Below are 23,099 nucleotides of genomic sequence, written 5' to 3'. Positions count from 1 at the left end.
TTTTTTTAACTTTAAAAATTATCGTCAGATGATTATGATTTTTTCATTCTTTATCAAATTTTATGTTATAACATTAAAAATGATAATTTTGTGTTATTGGATATTTTCACCCCCTTCTCCTTTAGTAGGCCTCATTGATACAAAATTATTTGATATACCAATTTCTTCTATATATTAATCGCTCAAAGAAAATAGTTTGCTATAGTTAAGTACTTCTTTTGTCTCAATTTTAACAATACATTTTCTTTTTTGGTTCCTAAAAAAATAATTTTTTTAGTAATTAATTGATTCTCACGGTCACTCATTTAAAAAAGCTAACTTCCATGTATATGCATTTAATTTACATATTAATTTTTTTTTATTTTATAAATCATGTTCAATCAGATATGATTGCATAAATTAAGACGAAAAAGCTATTACTCATGATTATATGTATGAGACTATTGGAATATTATAATCTTTTTCAATTTATAATCATTTTGTACCCTAAATTTACTTATTCAATTAATTCAAATCGATAGTACATAAACATTGATAATATTTAGTGATCTAAATCGTATATGATGTATTCATGTAGAGCATAGTCATACCTAGGTGGCCACCGTTTTGTAATATTTTATCAATTATATTTAGCTATACGTTTCCAACATATAAAATAGTGTTTGATAAAAATCATGGTGGAGTGATAATCGATAAATATAATTTTATTCTTAATTAAAAATAAAAGGAGAAAAGTAAGACGCCTAAAAAGGTGGAGTGAGTGCATATAGAAGAAAACCTTTTGAATATTAGAAAAAATGAAAAGTCAAATTATATGAGTTTGCTATTTGTGGTCAGAATTGTGCTTTGAAGTTTCATGAAAGTGAGATATTACATTGGAATTTGGTTTATTATCTTTTGGAATTTAGTTTGGTAATGTTTCGAAGTCTTAGCTCGTGAATATAGTTATCAGATTAGTTGACTGACAAAAATGAATGTCAATATTCGATAGAGACACAAAAAAGAAAACGAAGAGGGGGAGAGAGGGAAAGGGTTAATGTACGATCAAGGATTCTTTTGAGTCTGTCATTTAATATTATCCATATTTCAAAAAATTATATAGATATAACTCTTGAAACTTAATCTCGTGAGCAATGTTAAACTAAGGTCCAACGTTGGCTTACACGTGGTTCATCGTTATTGATAAAATATTAGATTGTCATCTAATCAACGTTTGATTTTCTAAAAGAGTCATGTACTAAAGAGTTATCGTAAAAAGAGATTTACGACGAAAAATTTTGGAGGGAAAGAGATTTAAATAGCCCAGTCTCTAGTTTCTTCTACATTTCATTAAGGCCCATAACTAATTCCTAGCCCATTTGCATGTACATTAGCAGCCCAAAAGCCCACAAAATTCAACAAAAGAAAACTTCAATGTCTCTTTCAACAAATTATCGTCAAATTATAGGAAACTTTCAAAAATAGCAAACATTAAGCATTTAGGAATAACAATAAAATATTAGGAGAGAAAGAGGAGATAGGGGAGCGAAATCTGAGAAGAGAGTATTTTTTTCACGAATTTTGGAGGAAAAAATACAACTGCAAATTGATTTGTATTAAGATGAACAGATATTAATAGGAGAGAAGTAGGCGAGATCGAGAGAGGTGAACGGGATCGAGAGAGGAAGGAGAGAGGATTGGATTTTGTATTTATTTATGTTATATCTGTGTTTATTTTGCATTGTATTTTGTACTTATTTTGTATTCTATATTTATTTTGCGTTGTGTTGTGTATTTATTTTGTATCAATTGTATTCGAAATACAACGAAATGTATTTTGTATAGTAATATTTATTTATTTTATATGAATTGTATTCGAAATACAACGAAATGTATTTTGTATAGTAATATTTATTTATTTTATATGAATTGTATTTGAAATACAACGAATACAACTGCATTCATAATTTTTTTGATTGGATATAAATACATTTGACAGAGAGAATGAATGCACATCGTTTTCACACGAATACAAATATAACTAATAAAAAAATATAAAATACAATTGAAATAAAAGTATTAAACTCTCGCCTATAATTGATTGAATACAATTGATACATGAAACATTTAAATGTATTTCTACTTATTGGCACGAGAGAGAAACATAGAGAGAGGGCGAGACTCGAGAGAGCAGAGCGCAAGAGGGAGAGAGGAGGAAGGGTTTGCTATAAGTACAAGATATTGGTCTCTTTTTTTAATAATATTTTAACTGTAGCTATTTTTCGTAAATAAGTTGCTAATTTTTCCTCAAATTATAACAACAATTTTTTCTTGATTTCTCACTCAGGGTCTTGTATTTGCATTGGGGGATTCGATTAATTTGTGTTCATATCACTTAAGGTCCATTTAAGGGATAAACACTTTCTAACGAGATTTTTACATACTCAATGATCGAACTTGAAACCTATGATTAAATCGCAGGGATCATATATATTCTACTTCAACCCTTGTTGATAACAACACGTAATTAAATATTATGTTAGTGCCCATAAAACACGAGCCGAATCGACCCATTTCGAGCAAACTCAAGGGAGTTGAGTGGAAGCCCATTAACCATACTATTGAGCCCAAACCTAGTTGGCTCAACCAACCTCTGGTTGATTTTATTGAAAATATTTTTTAAAAAATATAAATATTGCAATTGAAAAGATTTTTTTTTTTTCAAATAAGCACTAAACCAAATGAAACTATTCATAATAGGTTACAAAGTACAAACTCCTAAATCTTAATATTAAACCTTATTCTTATCTTAATAATAAGTTAATTGTCTATCCATTTCTGGTTTTACCAAAAACCCATAAATTAATAAAATTAATTAATTGTATCACAAAGTATACAATTGTAAATATTAGTTTCCTATTTTATTATATTTTAAATGTATAGTCCAATCGCTATTAATGATGACATAATTGACCGTGTAAGTTGATAAACATTAAAGTTTATCTGAATTATTGAGTAAGTTAATAAAATCTCAACTCAAGTCAATTAATTAGATATTTTATGTTTAAATTTGAGATATTTTTATTAATAAAATTAAAAATTACGATAAAATATCTCATTCACATTGTATATGATAATGATATAAAGCGATATTTCTTAATAAAATAACTGTTACACAAAATATAAATTATTCAAAATTATAAATTTCAAATATCGAATGGTTAACAAAAGTTATGTTTGAAAGGAATATTCATGTGCCTTTTCTATTTCAACCCTTTCATTTTCAAGGTATTATATGATTAGATTCCATGAATTATTTTTTGGCCAACATAAAAAGATTCCATGAATTTTCTACACTTCATTTTCATTATATAAAGATTGTCCCCAAAAATGTGATGTAATAATCTTTTTCAACGTAGCTAATCACATAACGTAACGTAATAATTTTGTCCCCAAAAACACCTTGTAATAATAGTGTAATTGTGTAACATAATGTTGTGTCAAAAATATTTTGTATAACTTTTTTTCTATATATGTGTCGCAAAGCTATATGTTAAGATAGTCAATCATTTCGTAAATCGGAGAGTCAAGCCCCAAAATATTACTTTGACATTTTTATACTTATCTTGTTAATGACTGACTCTGATATTAATTATCAAAGTCAAAACAACTAAAATATACTCTTAATGTCACTTATATTTTTCTCTTTGAGACAAACTTACATTGTCTTCATCAAATGGCTTCACACTATCAAATTAGTTACTATACATATTTATTGATGTTAAAAACTTATATATAGAGAGAGAGTTGTCTATTTTTATTTTTTATTATTAATATACTTATCTTAATTTATATCTCACTGTACACTCTTTTAATTAATTTATATACACTCTTTTAATTAATTTATTATCTTTGTCACTTTTAATTATTTTTTTAAAAAAAAATATGTATTTTAAAAAAAAATTAAAAGTAACCTTTACTTTTAATGTTTTTATTTTTTTAATGTTTTTTTTAAAAAAAATTTTTCATTTATTTTGACATTTGTTTGAAATCCACTTATGTATAAGATATATGGAATTAAATTTCAAATTAAATCAAAACGAAAGATAAAGAAAATAAAAAGAATAAATAAAATCAATAGAGAAATAAAAGAGAAAACACAATGAATGAAGGCAAAGAAAAAATAAGTGGATTTCAAACAAATGTCAAAATAAATGTATATTAACTTAATTCAAATACAAGATAAAGAAAATAGGAATATTTTTAAAAAAAAGGTAGAAATTAAAAAAATGAATATTTACACACGTGCAAGTAAGTGTGTACAGACACAATAAATTTGGGTGGTTGAAAGTATCACCTCAGCACAAAAGGTGCACAAAAATACGAAAAAAATTGAGTTCAAGGAGTAGAATAATCCAAATTAAGTTTAGATGTGTGTCTGAAATCTCGATTATAACGTAGGAATACTTCTACCATATTCCTAAAAATATTATTCAACACTTAATAAGTGATTTTTTTTATATTTATTTACATGTACAATATTAACGGCTAATTTAAAAACTAAATATTATATTATGCAAATCACAATAATTTAAGATTTTTTTTCTAACTTTTTTTTATTTTTCACGCCGGCAGGTTTTATTGACTAATGAATACAATTTTATAGTATCAAAAGTCATAAAACTTGGAAAAACATGACAAAGAAAATACTTAAAGAATTGAATTAATTAATAATAAAGTACATATAAAAATTGTGCATGTTATATATATAATATAACGTAAGGATTAAGGCAAACTCTCAAAGTAAAACATAATTATTAATTTTAATTACTTGGAATTCACAACATCAACTTTTTTCCATTTAAAATATTTGTAATAATGGTAGCTCAATTCAACAAACAACTACAATCATGTTGTGGAGCTAGTATTTTATTTTATTTTTTTAAAAAAATGAGCTTATTCTATATAAATTGTTTAATATAAGTTATTTTATTTTTAGATTATTAAGTCATCGAAAGAATATATAGTTACATGAAGTGGACATGTGACTTTTTTTAATATGATATCGATATTTAAAGAAAGTAAAATGAAATTATAATAATTACGTCGAAAATAAATTTAAACAGTAGAAAAAAATGAAACTATCATCAATTAAGATGAATAGTAAATAATCTTAAAATATAAGATATATCATTTTAAAAAAATAAATTATGTGAATTATCTGATAATAGCGATGAAGTCAGAAATTTTTTTAATAGACGATTCAAAATATAATAAATGACACCGAAAGCTCTTTGCTTAAATGTGTTGATAACTTTCTTTAATTTTAGCTTTGTGGCACTCTTTTCATTTTGATGTTTTTTTTTTAATTTTAACTTTTTTGAAACAATATACATTATTTAGTGTAATTTTGAAGTGACGTTAAAGTTATATTTGTGTGATTTATATAAATAATGGTTGGTGTCATGCTTTTAGTTATTATATTTGTTCTATTTTGGGTGAAAGAGTGTAAAATATGTATAAAAATTGAAATACTTATTTAGAATTATAAATTAATTAATATTTTTGAAAATTGCCTAAAATTTAATTAAACATCAACGTACTAATGATTCAAAATGTTAAAAAGCTTGAGAAAATTATAGGAAAAAAAACTTATTTGATTTCCCAAATAATAATTATCTTTTACTTAAAATAGAACGGAGAAAGTATTAGCCAGTATGATTGATCACCATCGATAAAAAAGAATTTCAAGTGTCAAATACGTTATTCACGTCACACCTATTAGAATATAATTTAAATTTCTTGAATCTTATATAAACATAAAATATTTTGGTATCCTTTTCATAAAAGTTCAGATATATATGAAACTCAAATAATTATATATGTGTTCTGTAAAATAGTTGGCGAAAGTTCAGATACAAATTCAAACACCTAATAAAACGTTTTCCTACCTTATTTAATTTGATTTTTTTAACAAAACTAAAATATTAAACAATATATATAGATTATTTTTAAGTAGGTACAAGTGTGTATAATTAGGTGATGTCCATCTTCTTTTATCAGCACACCAAACAAATTAAATTAGTTTTGTCATTCTTAGTGGAATTTTCCTCAAAGCAAAGCAAGAATATTAGTGACCCCACCAATCACTTTCTTATACAATCAATCACACACTATTATACTTTATTATAGTTATTGTGTCACTTTATTTTTAAAAATTGGGATAATGCACGAATATTTCCTCAACCTTGCTCAAAATCTCAAAGATACATTTGTACTATACTAAGGTCTTATTACTTTCTGAACTTATTTTATTAATAATATTTTACCCCTTTTTGGTCTACGTGGCACTATCTTGTAGGCTCAACGCTGGTTGACTTTTTCTTTCAAGTTAGTGTCACGTAGGTCGAAAAGGGGTAGCAAATTACTTATAAAATAAGTTCAGAGGGTAATAGGACCTTAGTATAGTATAAGTGTGTTTCTGGGATTTTGAGTATAGGTTGAGGGGGTACTTGTGCATTTTCTCTTAAAAATTTAGTGCTCTGATTAATTCAGATTTATATAAATTTTTGAAAGATTAGTTGATAAAAGATTTTCTCATTTTGATTTTTTTTTTGAGCTTAAATCGAAGATGTCTAATTAAGAGTAATTTATCCATTTCATTTTTTTGATTAGTTTTAAATATCGATATATCAATTTTTACACATGATATATTCAAATCGATTCAGTGTCAAAGGAGATCAAATAACACATAGCTAATTCAACACATATATGAACAGTTAAGCACAATATTATTGTGACTTTATTTTATTTTAGGAAAAAAAATTATATACACACCTTAAAATATCTTGTTTACATAAATCGAATAAACTTAAAAATTTATTAACTACACACCTTATTTATATGAATTGAACGAACTTAAAAATATCATATTAACTTACTTAAAAATATCATATTAACTTAAGTTGATTTTCCACCTACTCTTTGTGTTCAACTATTTTTGGCAATGATGATGTTTACATATTAGCATAGGTTTGCCAGAAGAGACATGGCATACAAAATATAGTTAATTGAAATTTAATTTATCCTACGTTAATATAAAAAATATCAAGTGCGACTAAATTTTTATCGTCACCTAAAAATTACTAATATAAAAAATATCAAGTGCAAATAAATTTTTATCGTAAGCTAAAGATTACTAGTGACCTCCCTTATTTCTTGTTAGGGTCCATCTAAAGCTTACCTACCTCAACAATTGATGTTCAATAATAGAACTTTTATCTTTTACCTGTTTTATAATTATTTAATTTTAATTTTATATTTGATATATTTAATATCATAATATTAAAAGATACTTTAGTACATATGATATATTTTTAATTATAACGATAAGATTCAAAAGTATTAATTTTTATTTTTCAAAAATTCCTGCAAAGTTCAAATAGACCAAACAATTTAAGATGAAGATTATATATATATATATATATATATATATATATATATATATATATATATATATACTCTTTTTTTACCAACACTGGTCATGGTGTTATGATCAAAATCTTTCCATTCTTGATCAAAAGTCTCAAATTCAAACCTTCATAAATTAAAAAAAAAAAAGATCTTTCTTGAAACATCGTCCCTAGAAATGAGTCTTGCAATATATGAATCTTAATTAGTTAAATCTCAATGTTGATATCACACGCCAAATAAGAAATAAATAAATTATTTGACATATTTGTTTTTCTTCTAATGTGTTTTGAACCCAGGGGCGGAGCCACCTTGTATTAAGGAGTTCATCAGATTTTTCTTCGATGGAAAATTATATTATTTATACTTAGTTGAAATAAATTTTTTATGTATGTAAAGTATATATCAAATCCCTTTCGGCTACTTCATATTTTATTTCTATATATTTGAACCCCTTGTTAAAAATTCTGACCCCGAGTACACTTATATATAATAGAGGAAGTAGAGATATTATAGCAGATCACTACTCTAAACTATGCAGCAAATAATTCAATTGTGACCATCAACCTCATATCTCTTCTCATTTTTTTTATTGGATATTTACTTTGTGTTCTTGAATTGTTCAACCACTTTTTATTTAAAGTTAGATAAGATTTCTTCTTTCAACTTAAATATCAATATTTTTAAAGGGTATTTTGGTTAAGATTTTCTTCTTTTCTTGAAAATCTTTCCAATTTTTTATTTTTTTTGGGAATGACGATAAAAATGATAGCAATTTTTGGTATTGTGATATTGGCACTAATTTATAAGGCAATTATTCCACCATCACCAAAGATTTGTGGTTCACCAAATGGACCTTTAATTACAGCACCAAGAATTAAGCTTTCTGATGGGAGATATTTGGCTTATAAAGAAAATGGTGTTCCTAGAGATGAAGCAAAACACAAATTTGTATTCATTCATGGCTTTGATTGTGTTAGACATGATGTTGCTTTGCTCACAACTATTTCTCCTGTATGTATCATCTTCACTTTGTTTCCTTTTATCCCCTTTTTTGAATTGTTTTATTGCGTTTTGAAGTCTAACTAGTATTAAGGCTTTTGAACAAAGATAGACTTTATTTTCATAGCTCGAATCCCAAGATGAGGGGGATTCTTTTATATAAGTATTCTTTTTTTATTTTTTGTTGTTTGGGGTCTCACTAATTTGAATTTGTGTTTTAGGAAGTTTCGCTTTTATGGCTTTTCAACAAGTGCAACTCCGTTTTTAGAGCGTGAGTCTAAGATATCTGGTTAACGATGGTGTTGTTTTAAGTATTCTTTTTGGTTTCTCAACTGGTGTCAGACACTCGTTGGAGCCTCAGACTAATCCGAATTCATGATGTATGGAAGTCTCACTTTTTAAGACTTGACTGAACGCGACTCTATTTCTAGAGTTCGAACCCTAGATCTCTGGTTAACAATGGAAGAAATACTATAAAAGATTGTTTTTAGTATTCCTTTTTGGTTCCATCACTTAGTATCCAACACTCATTTTGCAGTTCGACTAATTGATTGTTTTTACTTTTCTTTTTGGTCCCCACTAAGTGTCCAACTCCCATTTTGTAGCTCGAATATTTTGAACAAGATTTCTGATTAAGGATGTAGCAATATTTACCAGTTACCACCACTCGAATGTATTTGTGGATGTAATTAATGAAATTTTATTTATGGTTGCAGGAGGTTATGCAAAGTTTGGGAATCTATATTGTGTCAATTGATAGACCTGGTTATGGTGAAAGTGATCCTCATCCACAAAGAACACCAAAGACCTTAGCTCTTGATATTGAAGAATTAGTTGATCAATTGGAATTGGGACCTAAATTTTATGTTATAGGATTTTCTATGGGTGGACAAGCTGTTTGGGGCCTTCTCAAGTATATTCCTCACAGGTATCGTATCGTTGTTAGTTTCCTCGCACCTCAACTATTTAACAAGGTACCCGTTACCTCCCACCAGCATAGATACAGATGAGAAAGAAGTCATCTTGCATATCGTTTAAGCTCTTTGGATTTAACTTATAGACACTGACGATGCAAATGACTTTTATAGTATTAGTGTGTGTTAATGTATCGTAGTTATCTTTTAGGTGACCTTCGATTCTCAGGTGTGTACAAGCTTCATATTAACTTGTGACATTTGAAATGTGTTAACAGATTGGCTGGAGCAATTCTTCTAACACCAGTGACTAACTACTGGTGGGGTAGTTTCCCAGCAAACTTGACTAAACAAGCGTACTACGAACAGCTCGTGCAGGATCAATGGACGTTGCGGATTGCACACTACTTACCATGGCTGACTTACTGGTGGAACACTCAAAGATTGTTTCCTTCTTCCAGCGTTGCAACGTTCAGTGAGGATATTCTGTTCGAGCAAGACAGAGTTCTAATGCCTATCTTTGATTCGTATCAGAGTAAATATCGGGTGAGTACTCGTTTAGCTATTTAGCATGTCCTTATTTTAGTGGCGGATCTAACAATGTATGAAAAATAAGAACAGATTTATGTGTAATCAGAGTAATGGAATGTCAATATTTTAGGTTAAGCAACGATAGAGTTTAAGTTATATGCATTGTCAGTATAGATGTTTCTATATCACCGGGCAACAATAGACAACTCTTCGTATCAAGTTTGATATGGCCATATATAAAGATAGTGGAAAAATTCATTTACACTGTCAGTGTATATAACTTGATTCCATAATGATACGTGTGGATTCTGTTCTTTTAACATTTCCGAACTCTGAGTTCTGTTTTGTTTTTCTGAATTTGAGGTTAGGACTTGGTAAGACAGCAAGGGGAGTACGAGTCCATCCATCGCGACATAATGATAGGGTTCGGGACATGGGAGTTTGATCCGATGGAACTAGAAAATCCATTCCCTAACGGGGAAGGGTCCGTTCACATCTGGCAAGGCGATGAAGACGGGCATGTACCAGTCATTCTACAACGATTCATCGCGAAGAAACTACCATGGATTCACTATCATGAAATGAAAGGTGGAGGTCATATGTTTCCATGGGCTGAAGGAATGGGAGATAAAGTTATGAAGACATTTTTACTTGGAGAGCCTTTTGTTATGTAAAAGCTATAAAGGGCTTTTAGTATTGGATTCAATGATCATTTTTGTCATTGAACAAATTTGAATATGTAGTTAATAATTAAATTCTACTTAAGTTGATTTTAGCTATGTCGCTCGAACTCTTAAAACTTATCGTCCTTCTAAAACTATGAATTTTTAAAGAGTTCGAGCAACGGAGGTTCTCGAAACAACCTTGAAGAAAAATAATTAGATTAAAACAATTATTAGAAGAAATTTATGATAAAATATATTTTACGCTACAATATATGTATCTTAACTTATGATGAATTCCGCACTCCCGAAAAATGGTAGCAGAGCAGTCAGGTTTATCCTACTGTGATGGCTCAGCTATGCATGTGAATCTCCGATGTGAAAGTCACGGTGTTACATCCTTGTATACGTTTCCCTCGGAGTAAAAAGTACTGTTGGCATTAGCCAGGTAATATAGCTGAGGGGCCAAGATGATGGTGTAATATTGGATTCATGACTCTTGTCATTGACCAAACTTAAAAATTTGTTGATAATTCAGTCACTTTAATTTGCGATGTAATTTAAACTTGTTCATATTACGCTCTTACCATCAAACCAAAGCCCTAGGACTACTTGAAGACTTGAGATTTGATGAAGTTCTATATTTATAACTTCATGTTCTTGAATTTCCAAGTTAATCTTATGATATATTATCCTAAAAATGCAATGTATTAGCCTTAATAATATTTAATGAGCTTTGCTTTATTATTGGGCAAGAACAGCAATTATAACAACTACTATATGTATAAAGTTTCTGAATATACATCAAGACATGTAATGCACAAATAATCTCTTTTTTTTATTCATCAAAAAAAATTATTGAGCTTACATCATCACTTTAAAGTAAAAAGATATTTATTTAATATTTATATATGTGTAGGGTCAATTTTTAAAAGCAATTGAATTAGGTGACCTAGGGTCATTGGAAAAGATCCAATTATTGGGGTACCATATATAAAAATAATGTGAGTAATTATAATTTCATCTTACCTTCTTCTTTTTTTTTTATAGTGAAAAGCACAAGTATTCAATTTTTTTTGAGTTTTATATTTATATATTTATTATATATCATATGTGAAAATTTTTTTAATATAAATTATTATCAATCATTTATTAAAACACACCTCGATTTTATTTTTCCTACCTAAATGATAAAGATATTTTAGGTTTTAAAAGTGAACAATTGAGAGTTGAGATGTATTTTGATAAATAGTTGGTGATAGTTCAGATAGGAAACTAACAACTTGATAGTTTAAATTTGAAACTTAAAAAATCGATACACTTTAGATGTAGAGGCAAACTCAGGATATAAAAATATCGGAGGTACTACTAAAGGCGGATGCGGATTTGTCGAAGCATCGATACTTCAATAAAAAATATTATCAAAGTATAAAATCGAAGATATATATAAATATAAATCAAACAAAAAATTAACACAGTTCACTCTATGGTTGGATGGTCTTGACCCTCAGTATACACTTTGAAGTTGCTAGTTCGAATTTTGTCTGAGATCTTAAAATATGTCTGAAACCGATATTTATTGATTTAACTATATTCATAGAATAAATATATATATATGTATGTATATGTATATATCTTAATTTGACCTCAATTAATAAGTATTTAGTTTCGAGCTATAATGAACGTCAGAACGTTTTAACTTGATTTGAGTTGACCTTCTAAACAAACAATCCGACGTGATATTTTACATAAGTTACATGGAATATCACGCGTTTTTACGGTGTTAACTCAAATCAAATTAAGGTGTCTAGATATGCCCTCTCAAATATGTTCCTCACAGGTTAATTTATATTCCAAAAGTGGCTATTTGTTAAAGTTATTTGATTGATCATGCATGGTGCAATTGTAAAACTTTTTGTTCGGCCCAATTACATATGTTTATGAGCCCATTTGGCCAATTGCCTTATATAGGCCCAGTCCAAATAGTTGTGTGCATTCGATTTTTCGGTTCGATATATATATATATATATATATATATATAAAGTAAATTATAAATTCAAAACCAAACCAAGAATCCAAAAAATTAATTAAATTAGAATTCGATTTGATTTGGTTTGTTTTTTCTGTTTAATCCAAATAGTGCATACCCCTAGTTCTCATATCTAATTTAAGCCCATTAACAACGTCGGTTGTTGAGATATTTTTTTGACTGGTATAATATAAAATGAATTTGAAATAAAACTTGATCGTTATAGTGAAGTATCGTTGTAGTCTGATAGAAGATGAATGTTATTAAAAGGTCCGACTGTATTTTAATATCTAGAGTTCATGTAACCACCTTTTTGTTAAGGTAATAAGTATTTTTTCATTCTTAATCAGAGAATTCAAATTCGAAATCTAAAAATAAAATTCTATTTGACTGAAAACTTTTTATCTCAAAAAAGAATTTCTTAATGTAAATTTAAATTAATCGTTACAAAAGGATTTTCAAAAGATGTTTCAATAAAGGAATTTCAAAAGATTTTTCAATAAAGGGATTTCAAAAGATTTTCAAACTCTACTAAACAACTAAGAAATGTTCTCAACATTTCATATAATATCTCATACGTTACGATCACGTTACGTATGGTTTATTATTATTTTTGATTTCTTTCATTAATTTAATAATGGTAGATACAATCGTGTTATTTTTAATATCTTTATCTAATGTCTATACATATCTTTGATTTTTTGGGACTCAACTAATTTGAATATATATTAACGTATGATTCAGTGGATAACCAATTGGATATTTTCGTCGAAAAAAATTACATATACACAAGTAAAATAATATATGAAATAATTAAATAACATATTTTAAACATACTTAACATCACAAGTTGCTATTTTTGAACACCCTTTAAGAAATTTCTGCCTCCGCCGCTGATACGATTTATCATGATTTTTCAATTCTTAGGTCTCAGACATTAAAAATCAAGCTAAGAGTGAAGGTATACTATCCATTTTATCATAATCTTTGACAGTGATATATATATTTTGTTTTGCTTGCCACTTAATATCGGTTACTTGTGTTAAAGACCTGGCTAATTCAAATTCACATTACGTATAGGTCATTTAAAAGAAAAAGATTCGTATAAATATTTTTAAACTCAAAAAATTCGAACCCAATATCTTTCAGCTTATTAAAGGTAAAAAATCATATTTATATTTTTAATGAAAATTCAAGAAAAGATAGCTAACAAATATCGGCTAAATATTTCTGCTGAAAACGAATCAAATAATTGCATTTATAAATTAATGTAAACATGAAAATGTCAAAATATGGTGATTAGGTAGAAATTTTTTAATCTTTGATAATTACTGTTCAACTGCCCAAAGTTGACTAAATAATATCTATTTTTCTTCAAATTCACATTAAGAGTTAAATTGTTGACAAAATGAGAAAGAAGAGAGAAATTAAATTTTAAATTATTGACTAAATGAGAAAGAAGTAGGAAATTAAAGTTAAATTATTGACAAATAGAGAAAAAAAGAGTGATATTAAAGTTAAATAATTGACAAAATGAGAAAAAAGAGAGAAACAAAAGTCTTTGTATCTTTTTTTCTCTTTGAAAACAACTTTTTTTTTATTCTTTTTCATGTTGTACTTTCTCACGTCATGTGTCTTTTACTTATTTGTTTTTTATATATTTTTTATTCAATTTTCGATATTTATATATTAAGATTCGATTAAATTTAAATTTATTTTAAAAAATTTTCCATTGAGCCAATAAATGCAAGATATATGTCTTTTATTCATATTCTGGTCTTACTAACTCATATTCGTTTATGAAAATCTCGTATGGTGAGAAGTAAAACATTTTTTAACAAATGCGGCTTCAGGTCCAGATAAGAATTAATAATACTTACCACTCAATTCTAATTCTTATATTATTAAGCCACGATTAGATAATATGTATTTTCATTTTAATTTTTTATGCAGTAATTAACATAAATATCGATTGTGAATAATCTTTTTAGAATTAAAAAAGTTGTATTGCCAATTCAATTCGATTGGAACACACATGTTGAGAATAAAAACAAACACTTAATTGAATATTGACAAAAGAACTTTTAAATTCTTTATTCATTTTTAATGAAATTCTGAAACCATATGTTATATAATTAGTTGATAACCTTACCACATAGACCATTGAAAATTTCTTCATTTTTTTCCTTTAAATTCTTTAAGAGAAGAAAAAAAAATGAGCAAAAAAATTTCTTCAGCATCAGCCAGGTCTCATACTAGAAAAAATAAACAGATGAAGAGTTCAATTCCACTTCATTCAGGTACTCAATTTTTCAAATTTTTAATTTCTTTTCTATTGGACACATTTATTTTTACGATGATATGATATGAGCGTAAATAAAGAATAAGAATTCATATGGTCGATCTCGACTTGTTTTAGAGAATATTTCATGATATGTTTGTAGCTATTAGAATGACATTTACTTACAATGAATTTCAGAAAGTTGTGATTTTTATTTGAAATTCTTCACATTTGTATAGTTTGGTTATTAATGCTCTTATGTATAATATGAGATATATTGGGTTTGTCTTGGTTGAAAAAATGAGTTAGAGGCGGAGTCAGAATTTTTAATTTTCGATTAAAGGTTAGAGTTTAATCAGAATAATTGTTGTGGCTCCCGTTCATGAAGTGTGTGACCATTTTCTTCTGAAAGGTTAAAGGTTTTAGATAGAGTACATTTTTGTTTACCTAATTATATCTTCAATACGCCTCTCAGGAGCTAATTTTTTTTATGGGTCGAGCACGTGGAATTTTTTTTCTTTTTTGAAAATGTATGGTTGTGAGACTCGATACTAAGATCTATGTTTGTTCTGATCCCATGTGAAGTATGTAACGATCTCGTCTAAATACTTAAGTTAGAATTTAGCATATCTAGCTTGTAATCTTCTTTAAAAATGTGGTTGAAATTGTTTGAGCTAGCTTGAAATCTTGTTGAAGTCATGAAATTATGTTGGTCGGACTCTTCAAAAATGATGCTACAGCTATATGAGATCCTTAAAAATGCATAGCTATTGTGAGGACCGACACACACCTGGTTGTATTTTTGAAGAGCCCGAGCAACAGAGCATACAAGTTGTTGAGGCAGAGCAAGTGTGTTCTATTTTCTTTGTTTTGAAACTTCATTCCAAGCGGTAAAATTTCAGGGATGTTTGGGAAAATTGTAGCAGTCGTCTTTGTGGGGTTCGTGGCATATGCTTATCGAGCAATGCAGCCTCCTCCATCGAAAATTTGTGGCGCCCCTGATGGCCCTCCTGTTACATCACCTAGAGTTAAACTTAGCGATGGACGATACTTAGCTTACAAAGAACATGGTATACCAAGAGATCAAGCAAAACACAAGATTGTGTTCATCCACGGATATGATTCTAACAGACACGATGCTGTTGTTGCAACTGGCCTCTCTCCGGTAACTCTCCTCTCATCCGTTAATTATCTTAACTCCATCTTTATTTCTTAGTAGCTCAGTTGGTTGACTAGCTGAACTTTTTACCTTGTTCGTTTTTATAACTTTTTTGTTAGTAAATTGCTGTTTTTCCAGGAGGTTATTGAGAACTTAGGAGTATACATTGTTTCAATTGATAGACCTGGTTATGGAGAAAGTGATCCTAATCCGAAACGAACAGTAAAAAGCTTGGCGTTTGATGTACAAGAACTTGCTGATCAATTAGGGCTCGGGTCCAAATTCTACGTCATTGGATTTTCGATGGGAGGACAAGCTGTTTGGACCTTGCTCAAATATATTCCTCACAGGTACGGACTCAAATTTATGCTTCACGTTAAAAGTACTGAGTTCAGATGAGCTCGGTGTTGTAATGTTGTGTCTGGTTTGTATAAGCTCGGTTGTGTGATATGTAACAGATTGGCTGGAGCAGCTCTTCTAGCACCTGTTACCAATTACTGGTGGCCTAACTTCCCCGCGAACTTGTCCAAGGAAGCGTTCAACCAACAGCTTCCTCAGGATATATGGAATCTTCGCGTTGCTCACTACCTTCCGTGGCTTACATACTCGTGGAACACACAGAAGTTTTTCCCTGCTTGTAGTGCTGCTGCTTACAACCCCGGTGCTCTTTCGTCTCAGGACCTAGAACTAATGCCCAAGTATCGCGCCAACAGAGATCTTTATGTAAGTGTTCTTCTCTTGAGATCATACCTCTTGTTACATTTAGCTGTTTCTCGTTCATATCGTTGACACAAGTGCAATGAAGCTCACGAACCTAAGCCAATCGCCTCTATGATATATCACCATTGACCCCGTCCATGTAGGTTTGTGATACTTGTCTACATGCTTTGATTGGAGGTAGTCAGTTGAACACCCTTACTGTGTATAGATCAATAAACTTACTTTTTACCTATATATCTTTTATCTTATATACTCTTAACGAAATTTCTTGCACCCTCAGGCTCAGGTGAGACAACAAGGACTACACGAGTCACTCTATCGCGACCTTATGATTGGGTTTGGGACATGGGAATTTGACCCTATGGATTTGGAAAATCCGTTTCATAACAAAGAAGGCTCAGTACAGTTGTGGCAAGGGGACGAGGACAAGCTCGTCCCTGTAACTCTGCAACGGTACATTGCTCAACGACAACCATGGATTCAATATCATGAAATCGCGGGGGCTGGTCATATGTTTCCAGTTCTTGATGGAATGGCAGACAAAATCGTGAAAGCTCTTCTGATCGGAGAGAAAAACATGACGTGAGAGTTTCATACACTAGGTTGTTTTTGTCGCGTTACACTACTATGCATATCATTTTTAATACATCGATTGTACTTTGAGTATACCTTTCATACAACTAGTTTGTCGCATTACACTATGCACATCATTTTTCATAGCTATGCTATTCTGGCTCTTCAAACATGCTGACAGGTGCACGTCGAATTATACAAAAGTAGTACGTTTTTTAGATGGTGTGATGAGTGTGACGATATCTTTTAGAGAGTTTGATTGATGTAAACGACTAGTCATTTTTGTAATAAAAGAATGTTATTCTTATTGACTATTTTCAATGGTTTATTTTGTGAGGATTGATGTTTTGTGGCTTTATCTTTGTCCCATTGTTTTTAAATACTAGTGTCTATAACTTCACCTTGTAAAAACTACATATTTATGTTTTTTTTTATTTTTCTATTAATTTAATTAACAAATACATTTCTTTTTTTGGATAAACAAAACTATTAAATTATTTATTTTGCAAACTTTTTATTTATAATAGCTAAATAAAATCTAAACTTATGATAACAATATACAACATCACATCACTATAGAACCTATGAAATTTTCAGACAAAAACTAATACTTATTACCAAAAAAAATAAAAAAATAAAAAATAATCACTAATAAAAATAAAATAAAAATAACTAAAAATTACATGTCCAAATCTTCTCGTGTAACAATACCAAATATTAATAATATCGTTGGGATTAATACACAAAATTGGTGATAGTAATAAAAATTGGGTGGGGTCATCATATGTCAAAAATAAATAAATAAATAAAAGTAGATGAGCTGAGACACAGATCTACTCAGTGTTCCTTTTTGTAAAATTTTAGAGTGTAAATTACAGAATTTGTAATTTCAAAATCAAGAATTTGCTACAGCTGAAAAAAAAATGGCAGGTGGGTCAACAAGGAAAATTTCAGCAGCTTCAGCTAGGGCTCATACTCGTAAAGCTAAGCAAAAGACTTCTTTTCCTCTTCCTTTTGGTGGGTTTTTCATATTTTTTCAATTTTATTTTATCATATGTTGAAAATATTGTGAAGAATTGAATTTTTATTATGTAAAGTTGATAACTTTGTTTAATTAGAAGTCTCGGGTTTGAGCTGAGGTTCAGATATGTCTTTGTTATAGCTCTGATGTGGGATTTCTTGGCGCGAATATGGGTTTAGTTGGGTTGGATTCTAATACGGGTATCGGACACTTGGTTGAGACCAAAAGCAAAAGTTGATAACTTTGTTTAATTAGAGATGTCGGGTTTGAGCTAAGGTAGAGAGTTGTCTTGGTTAGGGAGTGTATTAGCTCTAATGTGGGATTTCTTGGCACGAATGTGGGTTTAGTTGGGTTGGGTCCTAATTCGGATTTCGGACACTTGGTTGAGAAACCAAAAATAAAAGTTGATTACTTTTTTAAGTAGACGTCTCGGATTTGAGCTGAGATAGGAAGTTTCCTTTTGTTAGGGAGTATGTTAGCTCTAATGTGGGATTTCTTGGCCCGAATATGGGTTTAGTTGGGTTGGGTCCTAATTCGGGTTTCAAATACTTGGTTGAGAAACCAAAAACAAAAGTTGATTACTTTCTTAGCTAGACGTATCAGATTTGAGCTGAGGTAGGAAGTTGCCTTTGTTAGGAAATATCTTAGCTCTAATGTGGGATTTCTTGGCGTGAATATGGATTTAGTTGGGTTGAGTCCTAATTCGGGTTTCAGTCACTTGGTTGAGAAACCAAAAACAAAAGTTGATAACTTTTTTAACTAGAGGTCTTGGGTTTGAGCTGGAGTAAGGAGTTGCCATTGTTAAATAGTATTTTTTCACTCAATGTAGGACTTTCTTGATTTAGGTGGGTTGGGTCTCAATGCAGGCACCGGACACTAGGTTGAGAAATAGAAGTTGATAACTTTCTTAACTAGAGGTGTCGGGCTTGAGCCAGAGTAAGGAGTTGTCATTGTTAAAGATTATTTTTTTCACTCGATGTAGGAATTTCTGCATTTAGGTGGGTTGGATCTCAATGCAGGTACCGTACACCGGGTTGAGAAACCAAAAACAAAAGTTGATAACTTTGTTAGATTTGGTGGGAAGTTTTTATTTTGCTTATGATTTTGATAGTTTTTCTCACATTTGGATGAGTTTGTTATGTGAATTGATAACTTTCTTAACCAAATGTGTCGGGTTCGAGCCGGGGTAACGAGTCGTCCTTGTTAGAGGGAGCATTTTATCCCCCAATGTAAGACTTCTTCCCAGCACAAATCCGGATTTAGTCAAGTCAGATGATACTGGTTTGGGAAACCAAAAACAGAAGTTGATAACTTTGTTGCATTTGGTGGGAAGTTTTGATTTTTGATTAGGGCAGCCGTTGTTTAGAGAGCATTTTATCCCCAATGTAGAATTTTCCAGTGCAAATTTGCATTTTGTTGGGTATCAATGCGGAAATTTAGGTAGAAAAACACGCCTGGAGCATTACGTTTAATATCTTTAAAGCTCATTGAACTAATGGGACTTATAGAAAAGAAAACATGCATATCAAGAATAGTAAAGCAACACAAAGTTATTGTGTTGGTGTAAAAATTCAAAATAGAAGTTTCAATACTATAAATATTCAGCAAACAAAATTTACTAGTTCTTTGCTCAGTTTTCCCTTTTTATTAAATAGCAGTTGAACAAGCTTATGCTATACAAATACATAAATTATTTTATATGACATAAGTTTATTAAATTTTTTGTTTATTTGCGGGTGCATGTTTACTTGGCATATTTGTTTTTATTTTTGATGTTTCCTAAGGGAAGGTTCTTGTTCATCAAAAAACGTTTCTTGATTTCTGTTCTTGTTTTCTTGAAATCTTTCCATTTTCAGGAATGATGAGAAATATGATAGCCCTTTTTGGAATAGTGATATTGGCACTGATTTATAGGGCAATTATGCCTCCACCACCGAAGATTTGTGGTTCATCAAATGGACCTCTAATTACAGCACCAAGAGTGAAGCTTTCTGATGGGAGATATTTGGCATATAAAGAAAATGGTGTTCCTAGAGACCAAGCAAAACACAAATTTGTTTTCATCCATGGCTTTGATTGTGTCAGACATGATGTTGCTTTGCTCACAACTACTTCTCCTGTATGTATGTTTCATCTTTACTTGTTCATCCCCCCGCCCCCTCCCTTAGAATAGCTTTTAGTTTCTCCTTCGTTTTGTTTGTGTCCGATATTTGTTTTGAGGTCCGACTAATTTGAATTTGTGTTGGGAGGTTTCATTTTTAAGGCTTCTCCGACCAATGATTACTCTATTTCCAGAGTTCAAATCCCAAGATTGTCGTGATTCTAGTCAAGGATTAAGAGATACTTTCGAAGGTTGTTTTAGTGTTCATCTTGGTTTCTCATCCGGAGTCTGGAATCTGTTGGAGCCCAATTATTATGTATTCGTGTCCAGAAGTCCTAGTTTTAAGGCTCCTGACCCAATGCAACTACATTTTCAGAGCTTGAACCTTAGATCTGTGGTTAACGATTGAGTGGTACTTATAAGTGTTGTTTTTAGTATTCTTTTTAGTTTCCCACCTGGTGTCCAACATCCGATTTGGAGCATGACTAATCCGAATTCACATTGGGAAGTCCCACTTTGAGGGTTAAGGCTCCTGACAACAGCGACTTTATTTCTAGAGCTCGGATCTGGAACTTGATTAAGGATGGAGGGACACTTACCGTCTGCTCGAGTATATTTGTGGTTGCAATTAATGAAATTTTCTTTGTGGTTGCAGGAGCTTATGCAAAGTTTGGGAATATATATTGTGTCAATTGATAGACCTGGTTATGGTGAAAGTGATCCTCATCCAAAAAGAACGCCAAAGACTTTAGCTCTTGATATAGAGGAATTAGCTGATCAATTGGAATTAGGATCTAAGTTTTATGTTATCGGATTTTCTATGGGTGGACAAGCTGTTTGGGGCCTTCTCAAGTATATTCCTCACAGGTACTTTTAGTTTGCTCGCACCTCGACTATTTTAACTATGTACCTGTTACGTCCCACCAGCATAAATACGAGTACCTTTGATCTACCAATTCTTAAGCAGATGAGAAGAAGTCATTTTATGAATTGGCTTGATTGTTCCTCTTAGTATAAATTGAATCTTCAGTGAAAGTAGTTTAGTTCTTTGGATTTAACTTATAGACACTGACGATGCTAATGACTTTTACATTATCAGTTTACGTTAATTTGTCGTAGTTATCTTTTAGGTGACCTTCTCGGGTGCACATAGGTTTCCATCTTAACTAGTGACATTTGAAATGTGTAACAGATTGGCTGGAGCAATTCTTCTAACACCCGTAACTAACTACTGGTGGGGTAGTTTTCCTGCAAACTTGACTAAACAAGCGTACTACGAACAGCTTGTGCAGGATCAATGGACGCTTCGCATCGCACACTATTTTCCATGGCTGACTTACTGGTGGAACACTCAAAAATTATTTCCTTCTTCCAGCGTTGCAACGGGCAGCGAGGATATTCTTTTAGAACAAGACAGAGTTCTTATGCCTATCTTTGATTCATATCAGAGTAAATATCGGGTGAGCACTCGTCTGTCTTCTTCACATATCCACATTTCATTTTGCAAATTTGGATAAACACCATGCTTCAACATCAATCCTTATATACGTAAATGAAAAAATAAGGACAAATAGTGTTACAAGTACGTTTTCTGCATCATTATCGACTGTAGGATAGAGTCATAACTTGTTATAACTAGTTAAATTACGCTAATAGAATTGTGTATAACTTAATTCCACAATCATATGTGTTGATTTTGATTAGCAAATTGTTTGAGTTAACTCTCCTAAATCTTGTGCTTGCATTATGAATACTAGCAACTAACAAGTACTTAACTCTGAGTTCTGTTCTGTTTTTCTTTAGGACTTGGTAAGACAGCAAGGGGAGTACGAGTCCATCCATCGCGACCTAATGATAGGTTTCGGGACATGGGAATTTGATCCGATGGAACTAGAAAACCCATTCCATAACGGGGAAGGGTCCGTTCACATCTGGCAAGGCGATGAAGACGGGCATGTACCAGTCATTCTACAACGATTCATCACGAAGAAACTACCATGGATTCACTATCATGAAATGAAAGGTGGAGGTCATATGTTTCCATGGGCTGAAGGAATGGGAGATAAAGTTATGAAGACATTTTTACTTGGAGAGCCTTTTGTTATGTAAAAGCTAAAAAGGGGCTATTGGTTTTAGTATTGGATTCAACGATCATTTTTTGTCATTGAACAAATTTGAATATTTTGTTGATAATTATATCCCACGTAAGTCGTTGGGACTCTTCAAAAATATTGTTATATACTTGCATGTAAGTCGGATCTTCCAAATATTTTACATTTTTGAAGAGTTCGATTAACATTGTTTTTTTGATATCAATAACATTGTGTAATATTGGATTCTATGACTCTTGTCATTGAACAAACTAGTTAATATTTAATAAGGACTTTGAAAGTATACGCGGTGTCAAGATTTTCAGTAAGCGTTTTAAAATTTGGAAAAAATAAATACACGAAGTAATCGAATGGGGTTCGACATCTATTATATAAATCTAAATCATGTATAAATAATATAATTTTTCGCTGAAAGAGGTTCAAACCTCCTAGCAATAAGCTAGCTCCGCCCCGGGTCTGAAGTAGTCGCTAATAGATATCTTATGAAATTAGTTGAGAAATACACAAATACGGTTAATATTTGAAAAATATTACTATATATTAAAA

The 23,099-nt window shown here is 30.5% G+C and overlaps 3 protein-coding genes across 4 annotated transcripts; all 3 read left to right on the top strand.

Moving 5' to 3' along the window:
• The first annotated feature begins 7,966 nt into the window (after positions 1-7,966).
• LOC101261737 (alpha/beta-Hydrolases superfamily protein) lies at positions 7,967-10,771 on the top strand. The gene is made up of 4 exons (NM_001324460.1): positions 7,967-8,463; positions 9,168-9,379; positions 9,644-9,911; positions 10,265-10,771. The coding sequence occupies exons 1-4, from the start codon at positions 8,203-8,205 to the stop codon at positions 10,568-10,570; spliced, it is 1,047 nt and encodes a 348-aa protein (NP_001311389.1). The 5' UTR covers positions 7,967-8,202; the 3' UTR covers positions 10,571-10,771.
• A 3,806-nt stretch (positions 10,772-14,577) lies between these two features.
• Positions 14,578-17,656, top strand: LOC101260854 (uncharacterized). Its single transcript, XM_004246488.5, has 5 exons — positions 14,578-14,887; positions 15,771-16,033; positions 16,166-16,377; positions 16,486-16,750; positions 17,028-17,656. The coding sequence occupies exons 1-5, from the start codon at positions 14,803-14,805 to the stop codon at positions 17,331-17,333; spliced, it is 1,131 nt and encodes a 376-aa protein (XP_004246536.1). The 5' UTR covers positions 14,578-14,802; the 3' UTR covers positions 17,334-17,656.
• A 411-nt stretch (positions 17,657-18,067) lies between these two features.
• LOC101261148 (uncharacterized) lies at positions 18,068-22,671 on the top strand. 2 transcript variants are annotated; one of them, XM_004246489.5, is made up of 5 exons: positions 18,068-18,337; positions 20,198-20,460; positions 21,098-21,309; positions 21,635-21,902; positions 22,246-22,671. In XM_004246489.5, the coding sequence occupies exons 1-5, from the start codon at positions 18,244-18,246 to the stop codon at positions 22,549-22,551; spliced, it is 1,143 nt and encodes a 380-aa protein (XP_004246537.2). In that variant the 5' UTR covers positions 18,068-18,243; the 3' UTR covers positions 22,552-22,671. The 2 variants fall into 2 exon arrangements, with proteins under 2 accessions (XP_004246537.2, XP_025888579.2); XM_026032794.2 differs by having other exon boundaries at positions 18,151-18,337; positions 20,198-20,464.
• The last annotated feature ends 428 nt before the right edge of the window (positions 22,672-23,099 follow it).

This window comes from Solanum lycopersicum, chromosome 9 (assembly GCF_036512215.1).
Source record: "Solanum lycopersicum chromosome 9, SLM_r2.1".
Taxonomy (NCBI): domain Eukaryota; kingdom Viridiplantae; phylum Streptophyta; class Magnoliopsida; order Solanales; family Solanaceae; genus Solanum; species Solanum lycopersicum.
Note: the sequence above shows the minus strand (reverse complement) of the source record. Positions and strands in the feature narration are given on the sequence as shown.

Coding starts and splice junctions, on each gene's coding strand:
- LOC101261737 (NM_001324460.1), top strand. CDS start 8,203: ATGACGATAAAAATGATAGCAATTTTTGGTATTGTGATATTGGCACTA. Junction 8,464..9,167: donor TGCTCACAACTATTTCTCCT/GTATGTATCATC, acceptor TTATGGTTGCAG/GAGGTTATGCAAAGTTTGGG. Junction 9,912..10,264: donor CGTATCAGAGTAAATATCGG/GTGAGTACTCGT, acceptor ATTTGAGGTTAG/GACTTGGTAAGACAGCAAGG.
- LOC101260854 (XM_004246488.5), top strand. CDS start 14,803: ATGAGCAAAAAAATTTCTTCAGCATCAGCCAGGTCTCATACTAGAAAA. Junction 16,034..16,165: donor TTGCAACTGGCCTCTCTCCG/GTAACTCTCCTC, acceptor CTGTTTTTCCAG/GAGGTTATTGAGAACTTAGG. Junction 16,378..16,485: donor CTCAAATATATTCCTCACAG/GTACGGACTCAA, acceptor GATATGTAACAG/ATTGGCTGGAGCAGCTCTTC.
- LOC101261148 (XM_004246489.5), top strand. CDS start 18,244: ATGGCAGGTGGGTCAACAAGGAAAATTTCAGCAGCTTCAGCTAGGGCT. Junction 20,461..21,097: donor TGCTCACAACTACTTCTCCT/GTATGTATGTTT, acceptor TTGTGGTTGCAG/GAGCTTATGCAAAGTTTGGG. Junction 21,310..21,634: donor CTCAAGTATATTCCTCACAG/GTACTTTTAGTT, acceptor AATGTGTAACAG/ATTGGCTGGAGCAATTCTTC.